This window comes from Phragmites australis, chromosome 11 (genome assembly GCF_958298935.1).
Source record: "Phragmites australis chromosome 11, lpPhrAust1.1, whole genome shotgun sequence".
Taxonomy (NCBI): Eukaryota; Viridiplantae; Streptophyta; class Magnoliopsida; order Poales; family Poaceae; genus Phragmites; species Phragmites australis.
Genome location: NC_084931.1, coordinates 26,504,963 through 26,532,867, shown reverse-complemented (window position 1 = coordinate 26,532,867; position 27,905 = coordinate 26,504,963). Strand labels below are relative to the sequence as shown.

The 27,905-nt window shown below is 45.2% G+C and overlaps 1 protein-coding gene and 1 long non-coding RNA gene across 8 annotated transcripts; one reads left to right on the top strand and one right to left on the bottom strand.

Moving 5' to 3' along the window:
• The first annotated feature begins 124 nt into the window (after positions 1-124).
• On the top strand, positions 125-27,308 carry LOC133884423 (uncharacterized). Of its 5 annotated transcripts, none has more exons than XR_009903110.1 (6): positions 125-591; positions 707-826; positions 1,457-1,520; positions 1,840-1,912; positions 18,431-18,702; positions 18,776-21,436. It is a non-coding gene; the product is annotated as an uncharacterized LOC133884423 (long non-coding RNA). The 5 variants fall into 5 exon arrangements; XR_009903108.1 differs by having other exon boundaries at positions 18,772-21,436; XR_009903109.1 differs by lacking the exons at positions 18,431-18,702; positions 18,776-21,436 and adding an exon at positions 27,020-27,308 and having other exon boundaries at positions 129-591.
• Positions 22,507-26,827, bottom strand: LOC133884422 (coronatine-insensitive protein homolog 1b). 3 transcript variants are annotated; one of them, XM_062323821.1, is made up of 3 exons: positions 26,028-26,790; positions 23,647-24,121; positions 22,507-23,560 (listed from the first exon to the last, which is right to left on the bottom strand). In XM_062323821.1, the coding sequence occupies exons 1-3, from the start codon at positions 26,531-26,533 to the stop codon at positions 22,754-22,756; spliced, it is 1,788 nt and encodes a 595-aa protein (XP_062179805.1). In that variant the 5' UTR covers positions 26,534-26,790; the 3' UTR covers positions 22,507-22,753. The 3 variants fall into 3 exon arrangements, with proteins under 3 accessions (XP_062179805.1, XP_062179804.1, XP_062179806.1); XM_062323820.1 differs by having other exon boundaries at positions 23,647-24,124; positions 26,028-26,789; XM_062323822.1 differs by having other exon boundaries at positions 23,424-23,560; positions 23,642-24,124; positions 26,028-26,827.
• Positions 27,309-27,905: the final 597 nt, after the last annotated feature.

The window sequence follows — 27,905 nt, the reverse complement described above, 5'->3', positions numbered from 1 at the left end:
AAATTAAATATCCCTATATCTCTTTTCCTCTGATAGCTGGGCTCGAGGTTTGCGTCGTGCCCTCCCTTTACCCTCTCCCTGACACTGGAAGAAAATTCTATAAAAATCTTCACTAAAAAATCTCTATAAGATCTTATTCTATGCTGTATTTTTCTGATCGTGCAGCTGAGAGTTAGAAGGAGAACAAAAAATTTTATGAAACGAGGTCCGGTAGAATTTCCTTCCCCGAGCACCCTCCCACGTGCCCTCCTGCTCCGCGCAGTGCTATCCTCGATCCAGCCAGCGCCCCAGATAGTCCTGTCCTCGCTCCACCCAGCGCCAATGCCGCGGATCGTCCTCGCTCCAGCCAGCACCGGCGCCCTCCCCTGTGGTACCCCGCCCTCCCAAGGCGTCTGATCGGACCACGGTCCCCCGCCCTCCAGCCAGCGCCGGCGCCATCACCAGGTCAAGCCGGGGAGAAGGCCAGTCAAGATCGATCGACGAGGTGAGTACAGGGAGAAGCCCAGCCCCATCAACTTTGATCGATCCTCTGAAACCCTCGCTCCAACCTTTTGGGATCGATCCGCCGCTGCGCGATTCCGCAGATACGAGGTGAGTTGATTAGCAAAAGCTTGGTTGTTTGATTAGCATCAAGTTTTTAAGTACAAAAAGAAATTGAGAGTTCGCAGGAGCAACTCTTTGGTTCATATTCCAATCCTGACCCCAGGTATTATTTTGGAACGCGTTCTCTGGCAATGATCCTAAAAGGCCTTTGACGAACTCCGAAATAGTAGGAGAAGTAAGCCACACTGTAAAGAAATCAACTACAGATCCTCTAATTGTATCGGTAAGGACATAGTCAATTTCTTCAAAAAATCTTCCTTTCCGTCTTTCATACTGCGCTAATAGAGTGGCTTAGTAAAATAATGGAATAAATTTCTTACTTGGAATCGATGAATCAATTCAGCCATAACAGTGTATTTCTCAAAGTCAAAAAATTTCTGTAATATCTCAGTAGAAACCATATCAAGATCTATTCCTTTTTGAAGATCCTGTCATATTCAGTGCAAGAGTTTAATTAGCCAAAATTAAATTTTGACTGAAAATATGGTGCCAAAAGGTATAGAAACATTTTAGCCACAATAGAGAAGTCTTACTATATTGATCAATAAGAAACAAGTATATTCACAGGAGGAACAAGTATATTCAATAAGAAACAAGTATTTGCTGATAAGATACATTTTTATTAAAAACTCTCTGTCATGGCATGAATTCAAAGCATCTTTAGGGCCCCTCCTATCGGGTTCCCAATGCATCCTTATGACTAATTCCTGGATGTAACTAATAAAATCGCAGAGAAAGTATTGTAGGTACCATGTCATTTCTCTGCCAGATCATGTCCAGTATCCCATCTTCTGATCATTGTAGTGTTGTAGCGCGTGTACTCATTCCTCTTATCCCTTCCTATTTGCTGCAGCTACGCTTCTGCTACATATTCATTTTGTTGATCAAGTGTTGTTGACAATATTAGCCATCTCAAGGTATGCATCTGACTGATTCTCACTAAACCTACATTGTTGTTCCTATTCTTACCAGCTACTACCTATGGAAATTAGTTGTGTACAAAAGGATAACAGTGACATGTTTCAGGGTTGTTATTTTGTTGCATAGGAATAGCTGCTATGTAAACCATGAACCTTTTCTTTGTGACAGTAACATTATGTTTCCTATATACTTTTAATTCAGTCCTTTCAATTATGCAACACATGCGGCAGTTTATTTCACTTAAGGTCAGGCCATGCTTGCTAACACGGATGGTCTTATGCAAGAAACTCTGAATACATTCATTCTGTACTGCAGACAAAGACAAATCAAAATAATTTGAAGTTTGAAAAGGAGAAGGGGATATCACCAAAAATACAAAAACCTATAGGTTAGTCTCTCTCTCTCTCTCTCTCTCTCTCTCTCTCTCTCTCTCTCTCATAACTTACAGTCCACCTAACAAATGTGACCATGTTATCAAATTACTTCAAGCAAGACGCAAGGACAGCTTATCTAAACCAAAAATGTTACCTGCTCAGTACTATTAAAATATCCTTCTTGGAGTTGAGCCAACCAATCAGATAACTTAAGGAAAAGCTTGACAAGTTTGTCCTGAGATAACTGAATTAAGGGTGAATAGAAAAGGCTGGAGCTTTGTATTGTACGTTAAACGGATAGTAACTTCCTACACCAGCAATGAGGTGCTCTTTGGTGCACGGATCGACGGGCAGCTTTGTTCTGCCCCTTTGTCCGCTCGCCCGCCCTTCGTCCGCCCCGCACGCATCGTCTGTACCACACCCTCCCTCACGTTTGCCTCCATGAATCACTTCCGAAATTTCTATTCACCAATCCCCCCACTCCTCCCCGATCCCACTCTCTCTGTCCTCAGGTGCCCGCAAGCGCAACCACGCATGGCTACATTCATCGACCCCCTCCACCACGGTATTGCCCAGTCGCGCCTCTTGCACCCGCACTGCATCGTGCTCCTCCTCCGCTGGGGGCTCCTCCAAATCCACGCCAATGCTGTAACCTCGCGGATGCCATCTCATCCACGTCCTGCACCTCCTCTTATTCACGCCCCTCCCGAGGTCGTCACTACCAGTATGCGTCGGATCTGGAGGACATGGTGGCCCTCCCCAAGTGTGCGACCCTCCCCGAGCTTGTGGTAGCCGGCGGCAGTGGTAGCCCTCCCCAAGTTCGTGGGCTCACAGCAGCTGGATCCAGTGGCAATGGCCCTCCCCAAGCTCGTTGCAGCCAAAGCCATGGCGGCGGCCCTTCCAAGCACACGGCGGCGGGATCATGTGACGACAACCCTTATCAAGCGCGCGGTGGTGGAATCCGGTGACGGCGTCCATTTCCAAGCGTGAAGGTGGCCATTCCCGGAGGTCCAAATCCAGTGGTCCTTCCTAGATCGGGTCTCAGGGAGGGACATACGGGCAATTGGATGTGGCACCTTCAACAATGCGAAGATGTGCCACCGTGCTACGGGTCACCGGGTCTAAGACCACGCGACAACTGTGGTGATGAATTTGGGGCCCTCAGCGACAGCTACAGTCTCATTCTCCCCCCTTTATGTGCTAGTTCACCTAGGTATACACCAGTGATCCCAATCCATAATTGTGATTACATCAGTTCTCTCTTTTCTTTTTATTCACGTGTGACCACAGCTGTGCGTGTGTTAATGATGATAGGGTTAAAATTGCTTCAGCGCTTGCTTCATGCCTGAAGTTTGAAATGGGATTTGGTGCATGCGTGCTAAAAGTATACCGTGTTAATGTGCGTGTGTTAATTAGTCTGAATTTATATGAACAAATGAAGCAGAGAACAATCCACACCGCGATTTGGCTTTCTGTTGATATATCTGTGCTCAAAATATTTGATTTCTGAAAAACCTTTGAATGAGGAAAAAACAATCTGACTTCTGTTTACTAAAATGTAAAATTGCATCCTTTGTTGCTTTTCATCTTTGTATGGCGATAGCTTTCAGAATTACATATGGGCAGGAGGCAGAAGTTTGATGGTTGATTGCTTCTGCGAGATTGATAAAACATGTTGACAGCTGGTTATGGAGTAGTTTATTCCTGGTCTGTTTTTGTTCGTAGTTCCCCCATTCTGGTGCACTATCACACCAAATTGCTGCCACTGAACAAACAATTGTGGCTTAGGATTGAGTTATAGGTGTCTAATTACTTTTTTCTTTTTTTGCAAAGGCATGCTGATTTTGACCAATAGTAACCATAGTTGTTCGATAATTTATCAACTTTTATCAATTTTACTGCATATAAATTTTGAGAAAATTTCTTTTATCATTAGCTATCTATTCTCGTAGCTTAGCATAACATGTCAAACTGAGCTAAATTTCCAATAAATTATATTAACTTGTGAATTGTTTTGTTTCCATTGCAACATGCGGGCATTTACCTATTTATAATAAATAAATACAATAAGTGGGAGACACTCAAATTATTTCATTGCGGGTTCTTGACCCGTGTTTGACTTTGAGTCGTCCTCATGTCAATAGGGTTTTGAAAAAAAATTATATTTTGCTTGATCAATTGGGCTATGTCGGTGACATGGGAACCGGGGGTCCCCGAGTCCTGAGATCAGGACAGCAGAGTGCCACGTGGCGCCCTCCCTCGGGGATTATCTCCTCGAGGTCCGAGAAGACAAAGACCCGGGAGAGGGTGCTCGGGGCCATGAACAGTGGTCTCCGAGCACCCGAGTTCCCCGATGACCCGAGCAGTCAAGTTCCGAGAGAGGGTGCTTGGAGCCGTGAACAGTGGTCCCCGAGCATCTGAGTTCCCCGAGGACCAAGAGAGGGCATACCCGGGAGAGAGTGCTCGGGGCTGTGAACAGTGGTCCCCGAGCACCCGAGTTCCCTGAGGAACAAGAGAGGGCATATCCGGGAGAGAGTGCTCGGGGCTGTGAACAGTAGTCCCCGAGCACTTATGGTTCCCCGAGGGCCTGAGAAGTCCTTCGCCGGTGGTCCCCACAAGGGCTCGGCGGTGAGGTGTCAACTGGTGAGAGGCCCGATGCTGCATTTAAGAGGGCGCGTGGCCTGTCACTTCCAACCACTCCCCTCAGCGCGGGTCCCATCGCGCGTCATCCGGCTCGTCTCGGGATAACGTCGCAGGGCTCGAGGTGCAACGCCTGCCGCCCTACTGTGTCAGGCTCGCTCTGACCGGGCGGGCACGCGGGGCTACTCGGTGGTTGCTCGGCGGGCCCTCCCCGCTGCACTCGCTGAAAAGCGGAATGATGACGACGAAGACCAGACGGGGGCGCGTTTTCAACTCTCCCCGTCACCTCAAGCTGCAGCCCATGATGGTTGCTTTCCATTTATGGCGCCTTGGAACTTGCGCCAATCCTTTCTGGGCACGCCACTCGCCCCAACCGGGTATAAAAGAGAGGCGGGCTCCCCGGAGAAGACGAGGAACACAGAGAGGAGTTTTCAGAGCACATCCGACGAACTCTGAATGACGACGGATGAAGCACGAAGCCCTAGATTTAGACAAACACTCTTGTAACACAGTAGATCCTCAGAGAGACATTCTTAGAGCATTTATAGCATACACACAGGAGTAGGGTATTACGCTCCATGCGGCCTGAACCTGTCTAAAATCCCCAGAGCATTTATTTTCTCGGGCATCCGATCATCCATTCCACCTGCATCTCATTTACTCTCATTTATTTCACGTACAAGGCGGACTCAGAATCATCCCCCGGTCGAATCTCAAAGGGGTCCCTCCGGATCCCCGCTTGAGGAGTTCACCCTCCGACAGACTAGGATGGTCTTCTCACTGCTAGGTATTACTTAACAAATGGAAAAAGCGGTAGCCAATATTTATTATATTGCTTGGTTTTTGTAATGATGTGTTCTGATGGATGCATTGCTTTGACGTTCTGGGCACTATTGATTTCCCTTTTCTTTTTATACTATATTTGATCATTCCTGTATTATAAGTTTATAATTGAAGAGTTTCTTTGGTGATGACTGATCAACACATGGTATTGTGATTTACTTATAACAGATCAACTCATAGTATTGTGCTTTACTTATAACTGATCAATGGTCCATGCTATTTCTGATGGCATGCTTATAGATGATGACTTCTGGTGTTCTCAGAGGGGCTCTGCAATTAAATATTTACCTGAGTTTTGCTTCATATGCCTTATATCACATTTGAAATTTTTGTGTCTCTTTCAAAAAAGGATGTTACATAAGATTTATCTACTGATCTACTGAACTACCTATTTTAAGCACTGACGTAACAATTGCCTTTCATAATCAACAAGGTAGGAAGTAGATATTATATAATGCTTAATAACCGCTTCTTATTAATATCTGAGTTTGATTTGTAATCATTTTCAGAAGTTCTGCATCGCAGTTTCTGCTAGCTAGACTAATAATTGATTTTTGCTCGTGTTGTCATTTGTGTCGAATATCTAATTATGGGGTATATAAGCATAATGAGTACATTGTATATGAATAGGGTATATCATATATATGTATAACAACTACGGATATTGTGGAATCAAATATGCGGTATGTGCTACATCCAGAAATCTAGAAAATGTGTATACTAGGAATGTCTCGATTAGTTGCCTAACTCGAGAACGACTGGTATCCAAGTCGGATTCATCTGTTTTGTCGTAGTGGACAAGATGAAGTACCCTATCGGCTATAGCTAGATAGGAGGTGGTATATCAACCCTGTATAAAGTAGGGACCCAGACCCCCGGGACAAAAAAACTCAAGCCAGATCAAGATATACACATCTCAACGCAAGCACCAAGACCCTAGCATAGGAGATACTCGGCGACTTCAACCCTAGATTAGCCTAAATCCGATCCACTCCCTGTAACAGGTCTAGCCACATTGCTTGCATTTGAGTTGATCAATATACTACAACAACATCCAAACAGGAAGTAGAGTATTACTCCTTTCGGATGCCCGAACCTATCTACATTGCGTGTCTTAGTTCGTGCTTAATCCCTGATCTCTAAGGTACTCCAGTCAATTATGAACATATTGTCGATAACAAATCTTTAATAGTTTGTGCGCTGGGTAGGGGCCTTCTTCTGCTTTTCAGGATTGATCATGTCTCGAGTTCAAATCCGCGTTGGTTTCTCTAACAACGGTTTCTACCACCACTTCGAGTCAGCAGAAACCATCTACTCATTGCCTCATGCCAGATCTGAGATTCTCTTTAGAGATGTGGTTTTTCGCTAGGACAATAAAGGTGGACTGATCCACACCGGTATTCTTGAGTCCCCGAGTTGGATCTGAAGGAGTATTGGATGCATACCATGAGGTGGGACTCTCGATTGTGATCCCAAAGAGCCTAACTTTCTCCAGTGCATAGACACCGACAGCGAGGACAAGGATTAGGATAGTGGCAACGACAACTCGGTTGACAGCTAGAGCAGTTGAACGGATCGATTCATGTGCATGGCTCGAGGAGTCGAAACCCCACCCGACGACCCTATGGTGGTAGATCAAAACGCTATAGAGAATAATGGTGTCGAGATTCTCGCGAACCCAGCAGCAGCATCCGCCACCCATGGTATCGGCGTTGATGGAGATATACCACCAGGAACATCTATGGCTGGTGCCTAGTTAGCTCCTAATACTACTGATCATCAACGGATCGTAGGAGGTCAGGTGTCCTTTGATTTTTAACGACAACTTCTGGTGGGTACCCCTCCACCAGCACCGGTCCTGAGATCGAGGAACGAATACTCTTTGGACAACTATCACAAGGCTTCATCCACTCAGTCGTAGCAAAGCCTCGGTAGTGGTGTCTTTAGTACTCCAAAGGCTAACGTCCAGGGCTCTCATCTCATTCTAAGATCCTTCCCTGAGTTGGATTTGGTGAATCCTTTAACCCCGATGCTCAATCAAGTGAAGATTTTACTCGATACGTCTTAGATCTAGGCTCCTTGAGTAAACAACCTTAGCAGCTCTAGGCACACTAGTCGGCAAGGCGCCAGTTAGAGGAGACACGGACACGGACATCCCCGAGTCGAGGAATTGCAGATGGGAAGCTCAAGTGATCATGGTGGAGCGCAGTCTTGCGGGCCAGGCTGTAACTACTGTATTCATAGGCGCATGAACCAGGAAGACTTGAGAAACCGCATCCCTCACAATCTGTACGATCAACGGAGAGTGATGGACAACTGTCGTGAGGAACACTATGAGGACGACCAACGCTATAATGAGCGCAGATCTCCAGGATGGGACGATCGACGTGAGTCTCTATTCGAAGGAACATGCATGACAATCCTCCTTCTCCCCCTCCTAAAGAGTTTGATGGGGTTACGAAGCCTTCGCGCCTAAGCTCCGATTGATACAGTGGCCTGAGAAGTTCAAAGTGGGTTCGATCCAAAAATAAAATGGAAAGCTCAATTCCAATGAGTGGTTGCAGATCTATACCATTGTTATTCGAGTGACGGACGGTGACAACAAGGTAATGGCCAACTATCTATTGACCACGCTGGATGGGCCAGGACGGTCCTGGTTGTTGAACTTGCCTCCCAACTCAATTCGATTTTGGGCCACGTTGAAGGCTCAAATCGTCGTAAACTTTCAGGGTACTTTCGAGCACCTAGGAATGGAGAACGATCTTCATCAGTTGAACCAAGGAAAAGATGAATCTCTTTGAGACTTCATTCGGAGGTTCAATGATAGGCGCAACATGATCCCAAACATCTTCCATGAATCAATCATCATCGCCTTTAAGCGAGGCGTCAAGGACACATCTGGTTGGCAAGTTAGCAACTAGAAGGATCCAAATGGTCAAAGTGCTCTTCGAGTTGGCTGACACGTCTGCAAAGCATGTTGAAGCTCAGGCACATGCCAAAAACCCTCAGCCTGGCAAGGACAATCTTGAGACCTCGAAGAACGGGGGCAAGAAGAATAAACCAACTGGCAAGCATAAAGGTCCAGACACTACTGTAGCCATAGTTGGTAGGAGCAAGTCGCGCAACACCTAAGCTGAGGTGGTGGAAAGTGGTGTCCCGTCCATCAGACCAACCAACATGACTTCGACGAATGTCACATCATTAAAAAGAAGATCGATGAGCTGTTACTGAGCATCACAGCAAACAAGCCAAGCCGCGTACGAATCCAAGAGACAGTACAAAGCGGTCGAGAGAGAGGCCAACCTGGCTCTGACAGGGCCTACTCAATACCTCAAGTGGTCAGAAGTGGTTAGAGGTCCCGATCACCTTCAACTAAGTTGACCACCTAGTGCGATTCGACACCTTGGTTGATACTAGGTTGTGGTCTATCCTACTATCCTTAACATTAAGATACATCGAATATTGGTTGATGGGGGTTGTTCGCTTAATCTCTTCTTTGCCAAGACGTTAGACAAGATGGGAATTTCAAGGTCGAAGCTCAATGCAGGAGCTGAGCCTCTTCATGGTATAACCCTAAATCCATCCAATATACCCCTTAGCCAGGTCGAGCTGCCAGTCATGTTCAGAGAGCTTGACAACTTTCGTACAAAGAAGTTAACGTTTGATGTGCTAAACTCTGAGACGGCTTACAATGTGATTTTAGGCCGCTCAATGCTGGGCAAGTTCATGGCCATGGTGCACTACACGTATAAAACACTTAAGATCCCATGCCCCAAAGAGTCATAATTGTCAAAGGGGATCAACGTGCAATGGTCAAATGTGATAAGCAAAGTTTGGATATGGTCGAGCACTTCTACCGGACGACAACTGCTTCAAAAGGTGCGGAGTCTAAGCGTCAGAAGCATCAAGCCATTGTTAGGGTTAAGGATTCCAAGTTCGTAAGTCTTGCTAGCACTTCTAAGTCCAATGAGGCCGCTAAAGGAGATTACAACGACGGTGCCAAGGACAATAAGATTGATGGTGGTGTCAAGGCAATACCCCTCGATTCATCTGAATCAACCAAGACGATTAAGTAGGGGTTGACCTTAATCCTAAATAGGAACTTGAGATCATCATTTTCCTTTGGACGAACCAAGATATGTTTCCATGGCAACCGTCCGATATGTCCGGGGTCCCTAGGGAGATGATTGAGGTTCGCAAAGGATAGGAAGCAAGCTATCCCGGAGGAGGTCGGCAAACTCGTAAAGGCGGGCTTTATTCGAGAGGTTTGTCATCCTACATGGCTCGCAAATCCCGTCCTTGTGAAGAAACCAAATGGTAGGCGTACAATGTGTGTCAACTTTGTCGACCTTAACAAAGCCTGTCCTAAGGACCATTTTCTTTTTCTCACATCGACCAGATCGTCGACTCTACGGCGGGGTGTCTTGCTGTGTTTCCTAGATGCCTATTCGGGGTATCATCAAATTAGCATGGGGTAGAGATGGGGAGAAAACTTCTTTTGTTACTCCCTTTGATATATTTTGTTATGTAAAGATGTCTTCCGGTTTAAAGAATGCTAGTGCTACTTATCATCAGTGTATTCAAAACTGCTTACAACCCCAGATCGGTCGCAATGTTGAAGCTTATGAAGATGATATTGTAGTCAAGTTTAAAACCGAATGCACATTGATTAACGACATAAGGAGACATTCGACAACCTCAGGAAGTATCGTATGATGCTTAATTTCGAGAATTGCTCGTTCGGCGTTCCATCTAGTAAGCTTCTCGGCTTCCTGGTGTCAAGTTGGGGCATTGAGGTCAATCCACGTAAAATCGAGACGCTTAACCAAATGTGGTCGCCTTCAACACTAAAAGAAGTTCAAAAATTGACATGATGCATAACAGCCTTTAGTCGATTCATCTCAAGGATGGATGAGCGAGGGATGCGTTACTTCAAGCTGCTAAAGAAACACGACCGGTTCAAGTGGACAGAAGAAGCAGAGAACGTCTTTCAGGATTTAAAAAGGTATTTATCATCTCCGTAATAACACCGCCTAATGAAAAATATGAGCTATTTTTGTACATTGCAGTAACCGTTGTAAGCACGGTCTTGCTGGTCAAGCGGGAATGTCCCGAAAAAAAAGATCAAGGTCCAAAAACCTGTTTACTACATGAGCAAAGTCCTACACAATGTTAAGCTATTGTACTCGCAAGTGGAGAAGTTGCTATATGCAGTCTTGATATCTTCCCGAAAGCTATGATACTATTTTCAGGCGCACAAGGTCGCTGAAGGTTGCCATACACAACAGAGAGGCTACTAGACAAATCACGTAATGGGTAGTCGAGCTCAATGAGTTCGATGTACACTACAGACCGCGAACGAGCGTTAAGTTGGGGGTACTAGCAGAATTCATCGCTGAATGGACAAGCGTGGAAGAAACAAAGTCAAGTGTGGTTGATGACCACTGGACGCTCTTCTTCAATAGATCGCTCACACTTCAGGGCTTGGGGGCTGACATTGTACCTAACGGACGACGAACTCAGGTACATTGTTCCATTAATTTAAATCTTCCAACAATGTTGTAGAATACGAATGACTGGGAAACAGGCTTTGCATAGCTTCATCACTTGGAATCAGACGACTTCTCGTGAAAGATCACTTGAAATCAGGCGATTTCTCGTGAAAGGGGACTCACAAGTAGTCATAAACTAGGTGCAAAAGAAGTACCAGTGCTCAGACATAAACATGGCTGCTTATCTGAACGAGGTGCGAAAGCTCGAGGAAAAATTTGAAGGGCTAGAACTAACACATTAGAAGAAGTGATAACTCTAAAGCGGATGAACTTGCTAGACTCGCTTCTTCTCGAACACCAGTGACTAAGGGAGTCTTTGCTGAGAAACTCCTCAAACCATCTATCCTGATAGTTCGGTGAACGGAAGCTACCTAACTTTACCAGCAGTCTGGTAAGGTCAACGAGGCAAAACTTGCAGACACGGTAGCTGCGCTACTCGAAAGCAAGCCGATTTGGATGACCCCATTCCAAACCTATCTCGAAGGTTGAGATGTCCCTAAGGGTGATGCATCTACAGAGAAAATTGCTCATAAGTCCAAGCTATACGCTTTGGTAGATGGCAAGCTCTACTAAAAGGGGAATAACATAATCTTGATAAAGTGCATCACTCAGGAATAGGGCAGTAAAATATTGCTTGATATCTATAGAGGTATGTGTTGTAATCATGCGTCTTACCACACCTTGGTCGGAAAAGCTTTCCGCCAAGGATTCTATTGGCTGTCTATCCTTCAGGATGCTTTCGAGCTGATCAAAAAGTGCGAAAGCTGCCAACTTTTTAGAAGGTAGACCACTCGACTAGCCTAAGCTTTGCAAATAATTCCTCTTTCTTGGTCTTTCCCATCTGGGGCTTGGATATCCTAGGACCGTTCCCAAAGGACCAAGGTGATTTCAAATTCCTATTCGTGGCTATCGATACGTTTATTGAGTGCATCGAGGCCGAACCTGTCAGAGGGTGAACTCCTGTCGCAGGGATCCCGAGAGACCCCTTTTTAGAGATTCGGCCGGGGGGATGATCCTGAATGAGTTCGTCGGAGAAATAAATGGAAGTGGAAATAAATGCAGCGGCCGGTGGTGGGGGATGATCGACCTAGTGCAAGGGAAGTAAATGCATCGGAGTTTAGACAGATTCGGACCGCACGGGAGCGTAATACCCTACTCCTGTGTGGATGCAATATCCTTCCCTGAGGGGGATCCCCCAGGGATATGTCTGGTTACAAGACTATATTGTCTAACTAAGAGCTTGAGGCTCCCTTGTTCTAGCTCTGCTCAGGCTTGCTTGTAGTGTTCTTCGTCTAAGTGTGGCACGGTCGATTACTTGGGCTTGTTCTTTTCTACGATGCTTCGAGTCATCCGGTGTCTTCGTCCGCCTCTCTTCTTCTTTCTGTACGCCCATCCTTTTATGCACTCGCCGGCCACGACATACCTCAAACGGGAAAGAAGGGGCACGAGTTCCAAGACGCCACGACTGAGAAAGGCGTCATCATTTCCTCTGGGCGAAGTGACAGGGGCGGTGGAAAAACGCGGCGCGCGTCCGACCACCTGTCACTGTGGACGCCCTGGTGCCGGGCGCCATTGAGAGGGCCCACCGAGCAGCCACAGAGGCGCCCGGTGCGCCCACCCTGTCTTGTTCCTCTGCCAGGGCAGGGTGGCAGGCGGAACGCCTTGATCCTGGCAACGTTATCCCGAGATACACCGGATGGTACGGGACGGAACCCGTGCAATTAATGGCCCCACGCCTCTCTGCCAAAGCATGGCAGGGACTGACACTGCGGTGGGAGCAGTTGGGATGTCAGGATGTAAGGCCGCGTATGCCCATTAAATATGGCCTTGGACCTCTGAATGGCTGACACCTCGTCGGCGGGCCCCTCGGGGGCCCTTCTGGGTCGTCGGGGCACCGGGTGCTCTCGCACGAACCTTCGGGGAACCGAGTGCTCGGGGGCTGCCACGTGCAACCTCGAGCACCCTCTCCCGAGCACCTTTGCTCGAACCTTCGGGGAACCGAGTGCTCGGGGGCTGCCACGTGCAACCCCGAGCACCCTCTCCCGAGCACCTCTGCACGAACCTTCGGGGAACCGAGTGCTCGGGGGCTGCCATGTGCAGCCCCGAGCACTCTCTCCCGAGCATTTTTGTACTGACCCTCGGGGAACCGGGCGCTCGGGGGATGCCGTACGTAGCCCCCCGAGCGCTCTCTCCCGGTACTTAGCTCTTCTGACCATCGGGGGACTAGGGTACTCGGGGGCGAGCGGGCACCTCCCCGAGCACTTTCTTCCCGGTACTTAGATTCTGCGGGTCATCAGGGAACTGGGGTGCTCGGGGACCAGAGGCTGTGGCCCCGAGCACCTTCTCTCGGAACTTAGATTTTCCTCATCCCGTAGGAGGGACCTCGCAGGATGGTGACACGTGGCGGACGGCTGGCCTGGCCTCGGGACTCAGGGACCCCCGATTCCTGACACACCGACAGAACCCGTGGGTAAGATAATCATAGAAGTGGCCAAAAGTTCATGAGGAGTATAATTAGTCAATTCGGCACTTCGCATCAGATAATTACAGATAATGGTAGCCAGTTCAAGAGCGGGATCTTTACTGCGTTCTGTAAAGAATTTAGCATCAAAACTTATTTCGCTTTAGTAGCTCACCCTCAACCTAACGGTCAAGTCAAGCGCATCAATGGTATAATCTTACAGGGTATCATTAGATTTTCGACAGGCTAAAGGCTTACTCGAAACGATGGGTGAAAGAGCTTCCCCCGGTGTTATGGACCGTTCGTACTTCGACTACTAGGGCTACCAGTGAAACTCCTTTCTTCTTTGTCTACAAAGCAGAAGTAGTGCTCCCAACCGAGTTGAAGTATGGATCTCCTCGAGTGGAAAGTTACTCAGGAGAAGGGCAAGAGTAATCATAAGCGGTCATTTGAGGAGTATCGTGATCGAGCATCCATTCGAATGGTTAAGTATCAACAAGCATTGCGTAGATATCATAGTCAAAAAGTTCAACCCAGAACACTCGCTACTGGGGACCTGGTTTTACGAAGGTGCATAAACAGGCTCATCGCCATAACTTATCACCTAAGTGGGAAGGGCTCTATATAGTAGTCGAAGTAACTCGACCTGGATTAGTACGGCTATCTACTCCAAACAGTAAGATACTCAAAAACTTGTGGCACATCGACTAACTCCGACAGTTCTATTCATAGATAAGGTAAGTCAAAGCTAAGTTGACTATATTTTGATCAGACTGACTATCCTATTACATATCCTTAACTGAAAGGATTCACCTAGCTCATGCAAATAGTGAAGATCCATCACCTCCAAGAGTTCAGAAGTATGTGGATCCCTACTTGCCCTCAAACGAGTCAAGGAATCTCTTTCGTTCCTCCATGGAGCAGCAATTTATTGTCTCGGGGATCGACTGTCAACCAGCATAAGGGTCAGGGAAGGTGGTCGAGGCGAAGACCCTGCTGGAGCTACTGGCCAGCATCGACGATGCCGAGTGGCCCTCCGCAGGATGCGGAGGTGATATGGTTGTTGTCGACGGAGAAGACAACCACACACCACCGGAGGCTCGGGGGCTTCATCGCTGAAGGCCTCGTTGGTAACCTAGTTAATGATCTTATCAAGGTCACCACTACTTTATTTCCCTCCCGCATGACTCGTGTCGCAGACTCCTGTGCCGCTCGTTCTGCAGCATCGGCGTCAAGGAAACACCGGAGGTGGCGGGTGAAGGGTCGATAACCTCTGATGGATATTCTGTTCCTTTTCCTCTTATGCCTTTCGATCCATTCCTCCTCGTCGGAGGAAATGACGATGACACCAAGTGGAACCATAGCGAGAGGCTTTGGGGACATAGGTCCTACTCCTATTTCTGGACATGGCTCAGGAGATGATGATGGAGTGGAAGCCATAGTTTCAAGGTCTATGTGTTTCTACTAGGCAATGGGTAGGGAGAAAGGAGGGAGACGAGGTGAAAATTGGTAGCCCTGGATGTACCTATTTATAGCCATGGAAATGGGTCATGCTGCGGAAATGGTGCCAGCAAGATCCGATAGAACCATGCGTGATGATGAGGGCGCCTCGACCACGCAGTGCGTTGAGCGGAAGTCGAGGCACTACTGGGGCATTATAACTTGTCTAATCTCTGCAAAGACGGGTGGTGTCATTGTGACATGTTAAATCAAAGGTTGCGGTGAAAACGAGCATGAGCGGGAGTGGGTTTTTAATGCTCACCTACCCGACTGTTCGATTTATACTCGATGACCATAATGTAATTGTTGATGTACGCCTGGGGGCTTATACCCTCGATCATGTGGTCAAGAAGAATGAGTCGATGCTTATGCTCTACTCTCTGCTCGATCCGGTCATCAAGTAGAGAGTCAGGGGCTACATCATGTATTTTTTTATCCTTATACTTCACTCTCTATTTAACTATCGTGTTAACCAGAGAGCCATGCATTACATTATTTAATGTCAGATATCTTATGATGTTATAGCTCTACTCTCTATTTTGATTATCACATCAAACAGAGAGATGGGGGCTACATCACATCCTTTCGATGCTACAACTTTACTGTTCACTTGATCCAATCATCGAGCAGAGAGTCGAGGGCTACATCATATATTTTTGATAGTATAAGTATGTTCTTTCTTACTCTCCGATCAAGTATGTTTTTCTCCTCGACCAGAGAGTCAAGGGCTACACAGTAATACCATATGTATTCAGTAAGGATATACTTTTGCAAAAGTTTATCTGGCTTTGCGTCGATTGTGTTGGATAGAACCAACAGAGGCATGTGTTGGATTGATGACAGACAACTATACCTAATAAGACATAACAGCAGAAGAGATTGTCAGTCATCTCGCACCTAACGACTAACAAGGTTCTGAAGTTCTAGTCAATCTATGTGTATCTCTATCGAGTTCATGTTCGTGCCTTAGTCAAAGCGCTAGCTGGTGAAAATTTACAAAAGATTATCGTGCTATCCCTTTTTCTAGTTTTATACTAGTTTTTTCTCGTTATTATGGTTGCTTTGAGTTGTTACTCAAAGGCCAACACATCTAGTCATTTATATAGTTGAGTTTTTAGGTGTTAACGGATAATCAGTCAACTAAGCGCGATGATGGTTACAACATTTACTAATCAGTATTTGCATCTACTTGTGCTAACTCTATTTAATCGATAAGGAAATAGCAGACAGTAGCGTAATAGACAGGCAAAATATCAGTAATATTTACAGACATTCTCAAGTCACAGGACAAGTTTCAAATGTTTTGAGTCAAGTCAATTAGAAGGGCTACCCTTGTTCTTGTTGTCTGGCAAGCTAAGTGCTAAAGACTCCGCGAAGGTGGGGATTTGAGACTCTAAATAATGTCTGTTGCTTCCTCTGTTGAACACCCGAATCCCTCCGTCACTACTGATGTGTCGAGGTCGGGGTTGTAGCTCTTGAGGAGACCAAGCATTGTCTCGGCGCTTATGGAGGCCAACTGGTTCATGCGATCGAGGGTCTGTTCTCTCAGTTTTTGAAGCGTTGAAACCGTAGTGTCCTACTCAGCAGCCATGGCATCCTGATCACTTTTTGCTTTCTTCAGAGCATCAGCCTTTGCACCCTGCTTAGGTTTTGCTTTCTTCAAAGCCTCAGCCATAGTTTTTCAATCAGCTTTTGCTTTCTTTGAAGTTTCTTTGAGTCTTGCAAGATATTTATCCTTTCCATTGATGGTTTTCATCACATCATCAAGAAGGGTTACCTTGTTTTCTAAGGAAGAATACAGATTTGAGAAGGCAAGCAAGGGTAATTATCATTAGTTGCTCGTTGTTCGAATCACATACTAGTGATCTGCAGGTAAAACTAACCTTCAATCCTCTTTTGTTGAACGGCTAGCTCACCATCCTTCTTCTCGAGAGTTTTTTGATAGCTCGTGGGGTCTATCGCCAGAAGTGGGCCTTGACAGCTTCTGCTTGGGTGCAAATAGCCCCGAGCTAAGATTTCATTGCCACCCATGGATCAATTAGCGGTGGGCTTGCAGGAGCCTCGAGTGCATCGAGTCTCAAGCTTGGTTCAGGAGCATATGCTGAAGTTTGCTCTACTTGAAGAGGTGGAAGTGGCGCATCACAAGAAGTTGAAACTGGCTGGCTAGCTGGATCACTTATTTCCTTTTCCTTTGATATCTCTGGGCCTGGCAACTTGCCATCAACTAGCTAAAAAATAGGAAGGAAGACCATAAACCAAAACAAATAGTCAGATCTAACCTTGTGGCGACTAGGATGCGCGCAAAAATACTCAACTTTTGCCTTTTGATGGTAAATTTCTTCTTCATCATACCGGCAGCTGGTATCGGTTGTATTCGAGGGGCCACCTGGGGGACAGATGAAGCCAAAGCTATCATTGCCTGCAAGAAGCCAGTCTACAATGATTCATCATTATTCTAGATTCACCGAGCCAATGCTTAGAAAAATGACCAATATGAGGGGGGTAACTCGATAAAGTTCACCTTTCTTACCGAGTCATCAGACGTCAGTTACTCAAGGAGGCGATTGAGGAGTGGCTTTGGCTATCTCGTGTAGAAAGGCCACCCATACAAACAAGCCTTAGTATGTAAGTGCTCGATTGCCAGAGTAGTGACTAAATAATCATCTGACAACTTGATGATAGTACCGGTTGGTTTGTTTTCTGCGAGTGCTTGAGGGGCACTAGATCATATAGCGGAGACAATCTCTCGGATCGAAAAGACCCTACAGCCCCTCGATCAACTGGTGTTTTCCCCTTATCGCTAGTTTCATAAGAGGAAGTGTCATCAAGGTTAATGATCTCAGTTGTGAGGATGTGCTTTTGATGAAAGACTAGGGCCTTAAATCAAAAAGTCGAATCAGGTTGAATAAGTAGTAATTAGCACTGCTCTCTTACTTGAGAAATCCCCATCTCTGTCGAGGATTCGCGAGGGAGTAGGGCTGCACGGAGCATTCTTATGCTTCTTTAGAGAAGAGTTTGCTCAATCGAACAACAATATATGAAGGAGACATATCTATAAAAAGAAAAGGCCACTCGAAAGAGCTTGATTGTGATAACAGAAGCAGCATATTGCTATATAAATCTTACCTCTGATCCCGTCCTTGGAGTTATCGTTGTCTCCAGCATATTCCCAAGCGAGGGATCCCGTCCTTGGAGTTATCGCTTTCAAGGGGCTTAAGCATTCGACTAATCAAGTCTTTGGCTATGTGCCACCCGGTTAAGCTATTTTGCCTAAGTTCACCAATCGTCATGACGCAGTAGGCGGTGTGTTTGAATTTGCGGCGCTTCTTCGTCCAGGATGGATTTTGTAAGGGAAAAATGCCTCTATAGACTAAGGAGGAGTGGACTGGGTCGGAGTTGAAAACATAAAACTAATGTTTTTTCCAATCCTTTTGCCAAGAGGAGATTAAAGTAACTGGGATATAGGAGTTTTTCATTCCAGATCGCAGCTAGAAACCACAACCTCTAACACATTTGTTCTCCTTGTTCCTCTTTAGATGATAAAAATATTGGAACAGATTCAGACTCGACTCGATGTCGAGGAAGGCTTCGCAAAGATGAACAAAGACACTAAGCATAGTGATGGAGTTTGGATTTAAGTGGTGGAGCTCGATTTGGTACCAGTCAAGTACATTGAGAAGAAACTTAGAAGGGGGAACGTTGAATCCACATCGGAAGAAGGATTCAAAAACCATGATCTCATAATCAAATCGGCAAGATGGGAATTCCTCACCAGATGCAAGCCTCTAGTCGACCAGATCGTGATGAGGTACTATCCCTTCAACTTGAAGCTCCTTTACCCTTGATTCTTGCATCAATGAAATCACACCAACTTCAGTCAGGTGCTTCATCTCGTCTATCTGCTCAAGGGAGGCACCGTCGGTCTTCATGTCGGGCTGTTTCTCCAGTGAAGAAGGAGCGAGGTCTTCGCAGGGGAGCCGGAATCCACGAGTCCAAGTCTTTCGACAGCGGTGCGTGTTTGGGTAGAGAAATATGAAAGCTTGTGCGAGAAGGTTGAGGGCAAGAGTGAGAAAGAATTGCTATAGTTCAGATTTGTACAGATAAATAACCCAAAATTTATCGCCTTTTTGGTAACCACTCATGTCTCTATGGTGCTTTGATCGGTGTGAAAGACAAGATGATGGCATTGTGAGTCTCCGCACACCCGTTTGCGTGCATTAAATGCTCCTGTACCCAACGGTTCAAATTTCGAAGGTTTTTTTTAACTCTACTCGGAGTCTAGTGTCGATCATCGAGGTTTTAGTCCTCCTTTTGAATCTCAAGTGCGGTTAACACTAGGGTGCTCGACTCAAGTGCGTTTCCACTCGATACTCGGAACATGATCCGTTTTCTGCTAGATTCTTTTGACTGCAAGCCTGCTCCACCTTACTCGACTAGACTTAGACTTGGTAGTACTCGAGTGGGCACTTGTATAAACTTTTCCTCCTGAGCAAAGTTAGAGGGCTACTATCGAATATCTAACTATGAGGTATATACGTATAAAGAATACACTATATATAGACAGGGTATACCCTGAACATTTATAATAACTTTAGATACTACGGAACCGAATCTACGGTATTTGATACATCCAGAAATCTAGAAGACATATACTAGGAATGTCTCGATTGGATGCCCAACTCTAGAACAACTAGTAATAGTCGATATGGAGTCCATTTTGTCCACCATGACAAAGCAGATGAATTTGACTTGGATACTAAAAATATCTCGATTGGTTGCCCAAACTCTAGAACGACTAGTATCCAAGTTGGATTCATCTGCTTTGTTATGGTGGACAAGATGAAGGACTTCATATTGACTATGTTTGGATAGGACGCGGCATATCAGTCTTATATAAAGCGGGAACCCAAACCCCCGAGAGAAAAAACTCAAGGCACATCAAGACATATACATCTCAACGCAAGCACCAAGACCCTAGCATAGGACTAGTCCCTGTAATAGGTCTGATCTACTCTCTGTAATAGGTCTGGTCACATTGTTTGTATTTGAGTTGATCAATACTATAATAACATCCAAACAGAACTAGAGGATTACTCCTTCCGAATGCTCGAACCTGTCTACATCACGTATCTCGATTCGTATTCAATTTCTGATCTCAATGGTACCTCAGTCAATTACGAACATATTGTCGTAAACAAATCTTTGACAATTTGACATGTCCTTATGAATTTTATTTGTCACTAATATTGCTAATTTTTTGTTATCTTAATATGTATGGACAAGTTGCAAGGATGTGTCGCGTTATTTTGTATTAGTTCCACCTAATCAATTATATTATTTGTAAAAACTTTAGGCTCCTGGCACATCAGACGTCCAGGCACCACTCACGAAAAAGATACAGGGATGAAAAAAGTAGAAATACTATATTATGGTGAAAACTTGATTTAATGTTTGGAACATAATAAAAATCCTTATGGCATATCTTCTTAATATGATTAGCCTCGATAAAATTTCTTTGTGAAAAAAGGTGAAAACTGTTCACGACATGGACTATCTTTCTGCAGCTTTTCTTGTTCTAAATGATTGTTCGAGAAAAGGATTCATTGTCTTCTTTAGGAGTATATTTAGCATACGTTTTTCTTTCTGAAACAAGAGTCCTCTAATAGACCAAGGGTTTGTTTGTTTCAGTCTAGTCTTTAGAATTCGTAAAAACCACTTTCCATTAGGTTATGGATTATAGAATTTCATATTATAATGTGAATTGTCAAAATCAACTTTCAGATTGACCATTTCTTTTTGCTTTTGGTCTAGAATTTATAATTAGAATAAAAACAAATAGGATTTAAACCAGCCTAGCAATTACACAAGGTGAACATTCTGTTATATGTTTTTTGGCACAAAAAAAATTATCTTTAAGACAGTTGAAAATTTAAGATTCGCAAACCAAAATTAGCATTTTGAATTTTATTTGTCTATTTAGATGCTAAACCGCACTAGTCAATTACTCGAGGCGTTGCCCGTGGAGTTCCTTTTATACTAAGCACTAAATTGTAACTATGGTGGATTAATAGATAGAGTTGCATAGTTGACACTACTTCTGAATAACTCTGAATGTACATAGATATTTTTCCAAATTATTGTGATACTTCAAAATTCCTGCAAAACTCAATCAAAGAGGTTGTAGTTTCATGTGCTAGAATGGTATACTTCTTTACTTTTCTACTAGTTTCATATGAAATGCAGTGATACTCAACCAACGGAACAGCGCTCGGTTCTCTCTAGACCACACATATCATATCACAAGTCGTAATTGGCTGTCCTAGCATGACCGTAATGGAGATCTGTGAATATGAACGACAGAAACTTTATATTGGAGATTGAGTATCAATGTACTTCATAACTCAAACCAACAAATGCCATGGTTTATAGCATTTTTTCCCGTCCCAACCATGTGAAGTTATGAACTTGTGGATACTAGCAATCACGTACGTGATTAATTTTAATTGTGAATTGTTTGATCATATGCGATGAAGATCGCTCGAATCTACCGTAAACTTATTTATTATTTATTTTATAGAAGTATAAATATAAATTGGCCATCTCTCCCGAATCACGCTTATCCTCGGATCAACTACTGATGCTGATGCTGCACATGGGCCCTGATCGTGAGGATCTAAATCATCTTACTTCACACAGGTGAAGTCAAAGAGAAATAGCATTTTGTGAGTAGTACAGTAATTTACAGTAAGATAATGTAGCAATTCTACTGCGTACGAGTTACGGCAGCAAATACACTGTTTGTCAAATTATGTAGCGTCACATTCTATCCTCTGACTTCCCGGAAGTCAGTGGATCCAGCGCCCTGCTCCACGACACGCCTTGCGCCGGTGAGTAAAATCAGCAGCATGCCCCAGCTGCCAGCGACCAAGATGCAGTTGCAACGGTATTTCTATTGACTCCCAGTGGACAGAATAAAATATCTTCGTAACGTTTTGAGCGCGCGAAGAGTCGAAGACACCGACTGTGCATGGATCGCAGAATCAGCCGCTTCTCCCTTGGCGTTTCTGCATCGCTGACGCGGACGTCCTTGTGTCGGTCAGGTCGGCCTCCCCCACTTGTCAAGCTAGATGCAGACACCATCCTACGCATCTCTGTACGCTAGCCAAACAAGTGCCCCAAATCATCGAGCTGTGGCGTCATGGCATTGTGCGGTTGGTTCTTTCACCCGGCTCTTGGTCTTGATAACACGCCGTCCGTCGCGTTCTTGGATCCACGTCTGCGATAGTACCCTTGACGCCGAGAGCTGGAGCCACACCTGCGAGGATGCCAAGCATCGCAGCGTCACCTTTAATCCTTTCCTTGTCGCGCTGATGCCGTTTGTGACATTCCCATACGTCCTGTCCTCGTATGCATGTAGCATCTCCATTGCGAAATATCGTTATCATAAAGAGAGGAAAACAACAGATCAGATATGTTTCCAGCAGGAAGGAGTTCCGCGACTCATGGGCATAACATCATACTCAGTACATATCATGCAACATACAACCCAGTTTTGAGTTTGTCTCAGCACTTTGGAGCAGTTACATGCAATAGAGAGCATCTCAAAGTAGGCTGCCAAAAACCAGGTATTCGATCTTATACCCTCCAAAGGAATAAATCAGGGAAGCAAGCACCGACTCGCATCGTTACTTAGTATACATCTCCCTAGGATTAGATAGAACTACAGGCGAGAATAGTGGGAGCTTATTCCGGTACATCTCAGCTACCAGTGGCTTATTACGGTGCATATCAGCTAGCCATCTAGATCCGTACAATAACCACATATCAAGTTACCAACATCATTGCTAGCGTATTTACAGTCACGCAGGATACAATGGGACCACGTATTGTGGGCAGTCCAATCTCTTTCCGGCAAGGGAGTAGTATGCAAGTATCTGAGCTTGACTCTCTACACAAGGCTCCCCATCCTCCGTCGACCGATCTGCGTTCTCGGGACTGGGAGGCGTGAATTCAATGTTCCAGAAGGGTCTCGCCATGAACATGAGGTCACGGCCAGTTTGAGAGGCTTTGTAGCCCTGCACCCAAACGTACCTCAGGGAAGGCATATGTAGTATTGCGAGGGCCAGAGCTCGCTCGCTGAAGCAACAACTCCTGAGTTCAAGCTTTCTCAGGTTCACACTTCCCAATGCGAAACGGATCAATCCATCATCTGTTTCCCCAACATTACCCAGAAGCATGTATTGGATATTTCCGCTGTACTGTCCAACGTAGCCGAGACCTGCATCTGAGAGCCCCCCTGGTCTCAAGTACAGAGCAAACCTCCGAAGTTTGGTGCAGCCCCTCAGCAGAGCTCGGACGCCATTGTCCAGTGGCAGTTCTGTTATCCTCTCTTCTCTATCCAGCAGAACAAGCCGGAAATCATAAAGTTTCTTGCAGAAAGTCCCAATAGATTCCAGGGCCCCGTTGGTTATATCAGAGACATAGGCAGCTATGTATTCCAGTTCACGGCAACCTACGGCTATAGCCGTCAAGCCTACTTGAGAAACACCTCCCTGCTCTTCTTGCAAACCTGGATCATCATCTCCTCGCTCAATTCTGAGCCTTTGGAGCTTCTTGCATGTATCCGCAACAACCCCTAATCCTCTATCTCCAATCACATTCCTCACCTATCAAACACATTTACAAGGTTAGTTACGACGAAAAAGACCACCAATTGAGTATCTTCATAATTTACACAGGCAGGAGACCTTACTGCAAGAACTAATAAGTTCGGGCATTTTGCAATGAGCTGGCAATGATCTTCGGTGGTGAGGATAGTGTACTGTAAATCCAGCTTCTTGAGCACCACGGAAAAAGGAAATATAACAGGCATATCGTTTGTTCCCATGAAAGTAAGTCCCAAGGAGCAGAGTCTTGATGGAAATTTAACATTGCCATACTTGGTGAGTTCCCCCTGCTCATACAATGTCCCTCCAGCAAATTCTTCCAAAGCTGTGGCAACTCGGAAGAAACCTATTAAGTCTGAAAGATCACAGTCGCTAATCTTCAATGAAAACAGTGACTTGCAGTTCTCTGCAAGAAGCTCTAGGTCAGCTGGCGACACTCTGAGGTCAGTCATGTGGAAATTCAATGTTACCAGAACAGAATTGCTGGCCGCAAGATCGTGAATCCATTCACTGCCTTTATCATCAATTTGACATTCTTCCAGAAATAAAATCCTCAATGACCTACTGAATTTAGCGCAACAAGTTAGTGCAATGATTTCGTCACAATATTAGCAGTGCATTATAAGTATGTTAAATAGAAAATCATAAAATAAATGGGTGCAGTACAGACAAACAAATGTAACTAATGGCTGCAGTAGCACTCCACAAATAACATTCGCTGGCCTGACACCAAAAACAATATGACACAGGGGTAATCAGGTTACAAAGGTAAAGAATACATAAAACAATAGATATATGGTAGTGTCCACATTGTTGCTTAAGCTTTTTGTAAGGAGTTCGTGAAGCAGGATAATCACAGAAGTCAACACAAGCCAGTAGAGTTTGCTCTGTGGTTCAAGTTGTATCATATAGAATATTTCGAATAATCAAATGCATTGAACAAAAATAGCAGCTAAAACAATACTGAGCATTTATAGCTTACTAAATTTGGGGTAATTTGAAGACTCTTTTCCTGATGGATCCACCTAAGAAGCTCAAAATAACAACCAAATCTTCAATAACTCCCTTATTTGATTCACTGTTTCCAGCTGTTTGCTCAGTAACTTAAAAATAATTATATATCAAACATATCCGATATTAAGTCATCAGAATGATCAAATTACGCAAAATTAACACCATTACATCAAACTTAGTTTCCCATAAAAAATGAAGAAACCTACAAGTAAAGCCATGAATCGTAACCATGCAGAAATGCAGATGGACTCCTAAAGCTTTTGCACGTCTTCTATGCTAGGATTGTACAATTTCTAATGATGTGAGGAGAGTATGCCCAACTCTGGGCATCCAGATCTCGAGCAACCTTTTCGCAAAAATCGTCCCTAGTTAGAACAAGCTTCTACTTGCAGAAACTACTGCTTAGCCATAGGCGGACCCAGTGGGTAGTTCAGGTGGGCTTAGGACTACTCAGGGATACAGCCCATTTTTGTGCAAGTATGTGTAGGGGCCAAGGAACGTGAGACTGTGAGCACAGAGTATAGTCACTCAGCTAGCACAGATGTTTGAGGTTTAATATTGCAATGCCGTGAGCTTCAATTTATCTGGTACAAACAGTTGATGATTATTATAGAAGAGAATATATCTTGGTGTCATTAATAAAATTTAGCAAGAGCTTAACAAGTAAGTTACTAATTGCTTTATCCTTGCCTAGAAAATCAAGTACTAGCTTTGATCCTTGTCTAGAAAAAGTGAAAAGAGAGGAAAGTAGCACTAGCTGGCAGCTGGAGCAGATGCGTTGCACGATAGAGTACTAGTTGGGATTGATTGGTCTTGTTAGTTGTTTCTATATTTGTTTAACAGATATCAATGTTATTACTTTTGTTTATTATTCAGATTACTCACACGATACTTAATTAGCAAATTTTAAAAATTAAATTGTGTGGTTTGTGCCAAACTTTGAACCATTATATGGCTTAATTACATTTATTGAGTTGGATATTTTCTTCAAAGCAAGCGAGGATGATATAATTGAGACTTTCGTGATCATAAGAAAGCGCAAATCGAAGAATCTAGAGTAGTATTGTAATCTCCTGTTTGTTTATGTAAGACCTTATTTCATATTTGAACAATTTATGTTGTAATTCTTCCAAAATTTAAACTTATTTGTTGAACTTAATATTATGATATTTTTTAATACATTTGTATTGTGTTTTAAAGAATTTTTTTACTTATATATTGATTTCGTAGTCTTATGAAAAGTTGGAGTGCCTACCCAACGCCAAAAATCCTAGCTCCGCCACTGTGCTTAGCTCGGTCTTATCCATTATACCACTTCGAGGCATCAACTAAACATCAGCTCGAATATTCGCCCAGTCACTGGCTCCGTAACCCTGACTCCAGAAGTCCAGATTGCTTCTCTCGCTCTCAGATCGGAGGTAAGGGGAGCTAGAGAATCGAGGAGTACGCGTACCTGCAGGAGCGAGCGACAAGGCGGAGGCCGTCCGTGGAGAAGCCGGTGCACTTGTCGAGCTTGAGCTCCTGCAGCATGTGGCCTCGGGCGCGGACGAGCTCGACTAGGTCGTCGTCTGTGACGACCATGCGGCGCAGATGGAACGCCTTGAGGCACTCGAGCGGCGCGGCGAGCTCGGCGACCCACGGCCGCGCGTACGCGCCCCAGTCGTCGGGGATAAGCCCGTACATGGATGCGCGCGGCTTCCCCTTGACCGCGAGCGACTCGAGCCGCGGGAACCGCGTCAGCAGGCGCGCCGGGGATACAGCGTAGCAGAAGGGCACGGTGACGTGCTTCCGCGTGAGCGCGTCGATGTGGTGCCACCGGCGGCACACCAGCGACGCGGCCTCCCGGTCGCGCGGGTCGTCCACGAACCCCATCACCAGGTGCAGCGCCTCCTCGGGAATCCCGCCGCAGAAGCTCATCGCGCGGCTGAGTCGCTGCGGCTCCGGCGCCTCCCCGCCCATCGATCCCGATCGGGCGGCGGGCGGATCAGGGCGCGCTCAGGCTCAGCCCAGCTGGCCTTTTACGCCCGCAGCTCCGCGCCGTCTCGCCTGGGATCTGCTCCGGCGAGGTTGGATACATGGGGATCCTATCCTCTACCCTCTCTCCCCCGATGGGGTGGTGGTGCTTGGAGCTGGAGCGAGCAGAGGAGGGAATTATTGAAGGGAGAGAGTGGAGAGGAGGACGAGGGGGGTGGGGATTCGGAGGGGTCGTTTACTTCTGCGCGATCCAGCTGGGGAAGCCGAGCCACGTCGGCTCCGGCCGGGTGGGAATTTTGCTCCGCGCACACTCGCACGACACACGGCCCTGTCGCGGGCTGGAGTCGGTTGCCCCTTATCTGCGCTCCTAGTGTAAGTGTATGTATATGTATGTGCCCCTACGTGGTGGTGGAAGAGGTAAGTGAATTGGTGATAAATATGATGTAATATTTGAACCTCTAATATATGCAGGACATATTACGATCCTGGTATCATACAGTGGGAAGGCCAAAGAATTTAGAGGTTTACACAGCAGCTGCACGAGGGATCAATCTAGATCGTAGCTCGGCCATACAAGCCAATCATATATGTAGCAATTTCCATTTGAACCGGGGCTAGGATGCAACAACAGTTGTACCATGTGACACTCTAGTTGAAGTTGTTCATCATCATGTAGTGCTCCCTTTCTTAGAAATTGTGCTGTTACATTTTTCTTAGTGGAACCGTCTGATACATTTTTTAGTTTAGAGTTTAGTAACTCTAGCCGATTGCAATTAACTGCAAGCACCAAAAATTCATAGACAACATGATGTAACATAATTTGATTTGTACTTTGGATAGATTTGTTTGTGTTTACTAGTGTTTACATAGTCAAGTTGGTTACGTAGGTGTCTTGTCATCTGTTTGGCGACTTTAGTTGTTAGTAGTTATGTATGTTGAAAATATAATTTTGTCTGTTGTTGCTTCATTTTAAGCGAAAATGACCAAGTCGTCACAGCAACATCTACACACTATGTCAAGCCTTATTACTCATACATAGGCTCGGTACGGTAGGACCGAAGGTGGTCACCTAGAACCACTTCCTCGCCAAAGGCACCTACAACAATATCTACCACTTCATCATGCCAATATGTACGTCTTTTAATTTTGATATGTTCTTTCCAACAGTTTTCTCTTTTTTATCTTTTATAGTCTTGAATCTTCTATCCAATATGTAATTGTATTTACTTTTGAACTTTAGCTCCACACTTTCTAGGCTCTTGACTCAATGTAAGATGCAATTTAAGCCAAAGATTGTAATATATTTCTATACTGTTGCATACATACATAGGCCAAATAATTTCAACTCTTTCTCATT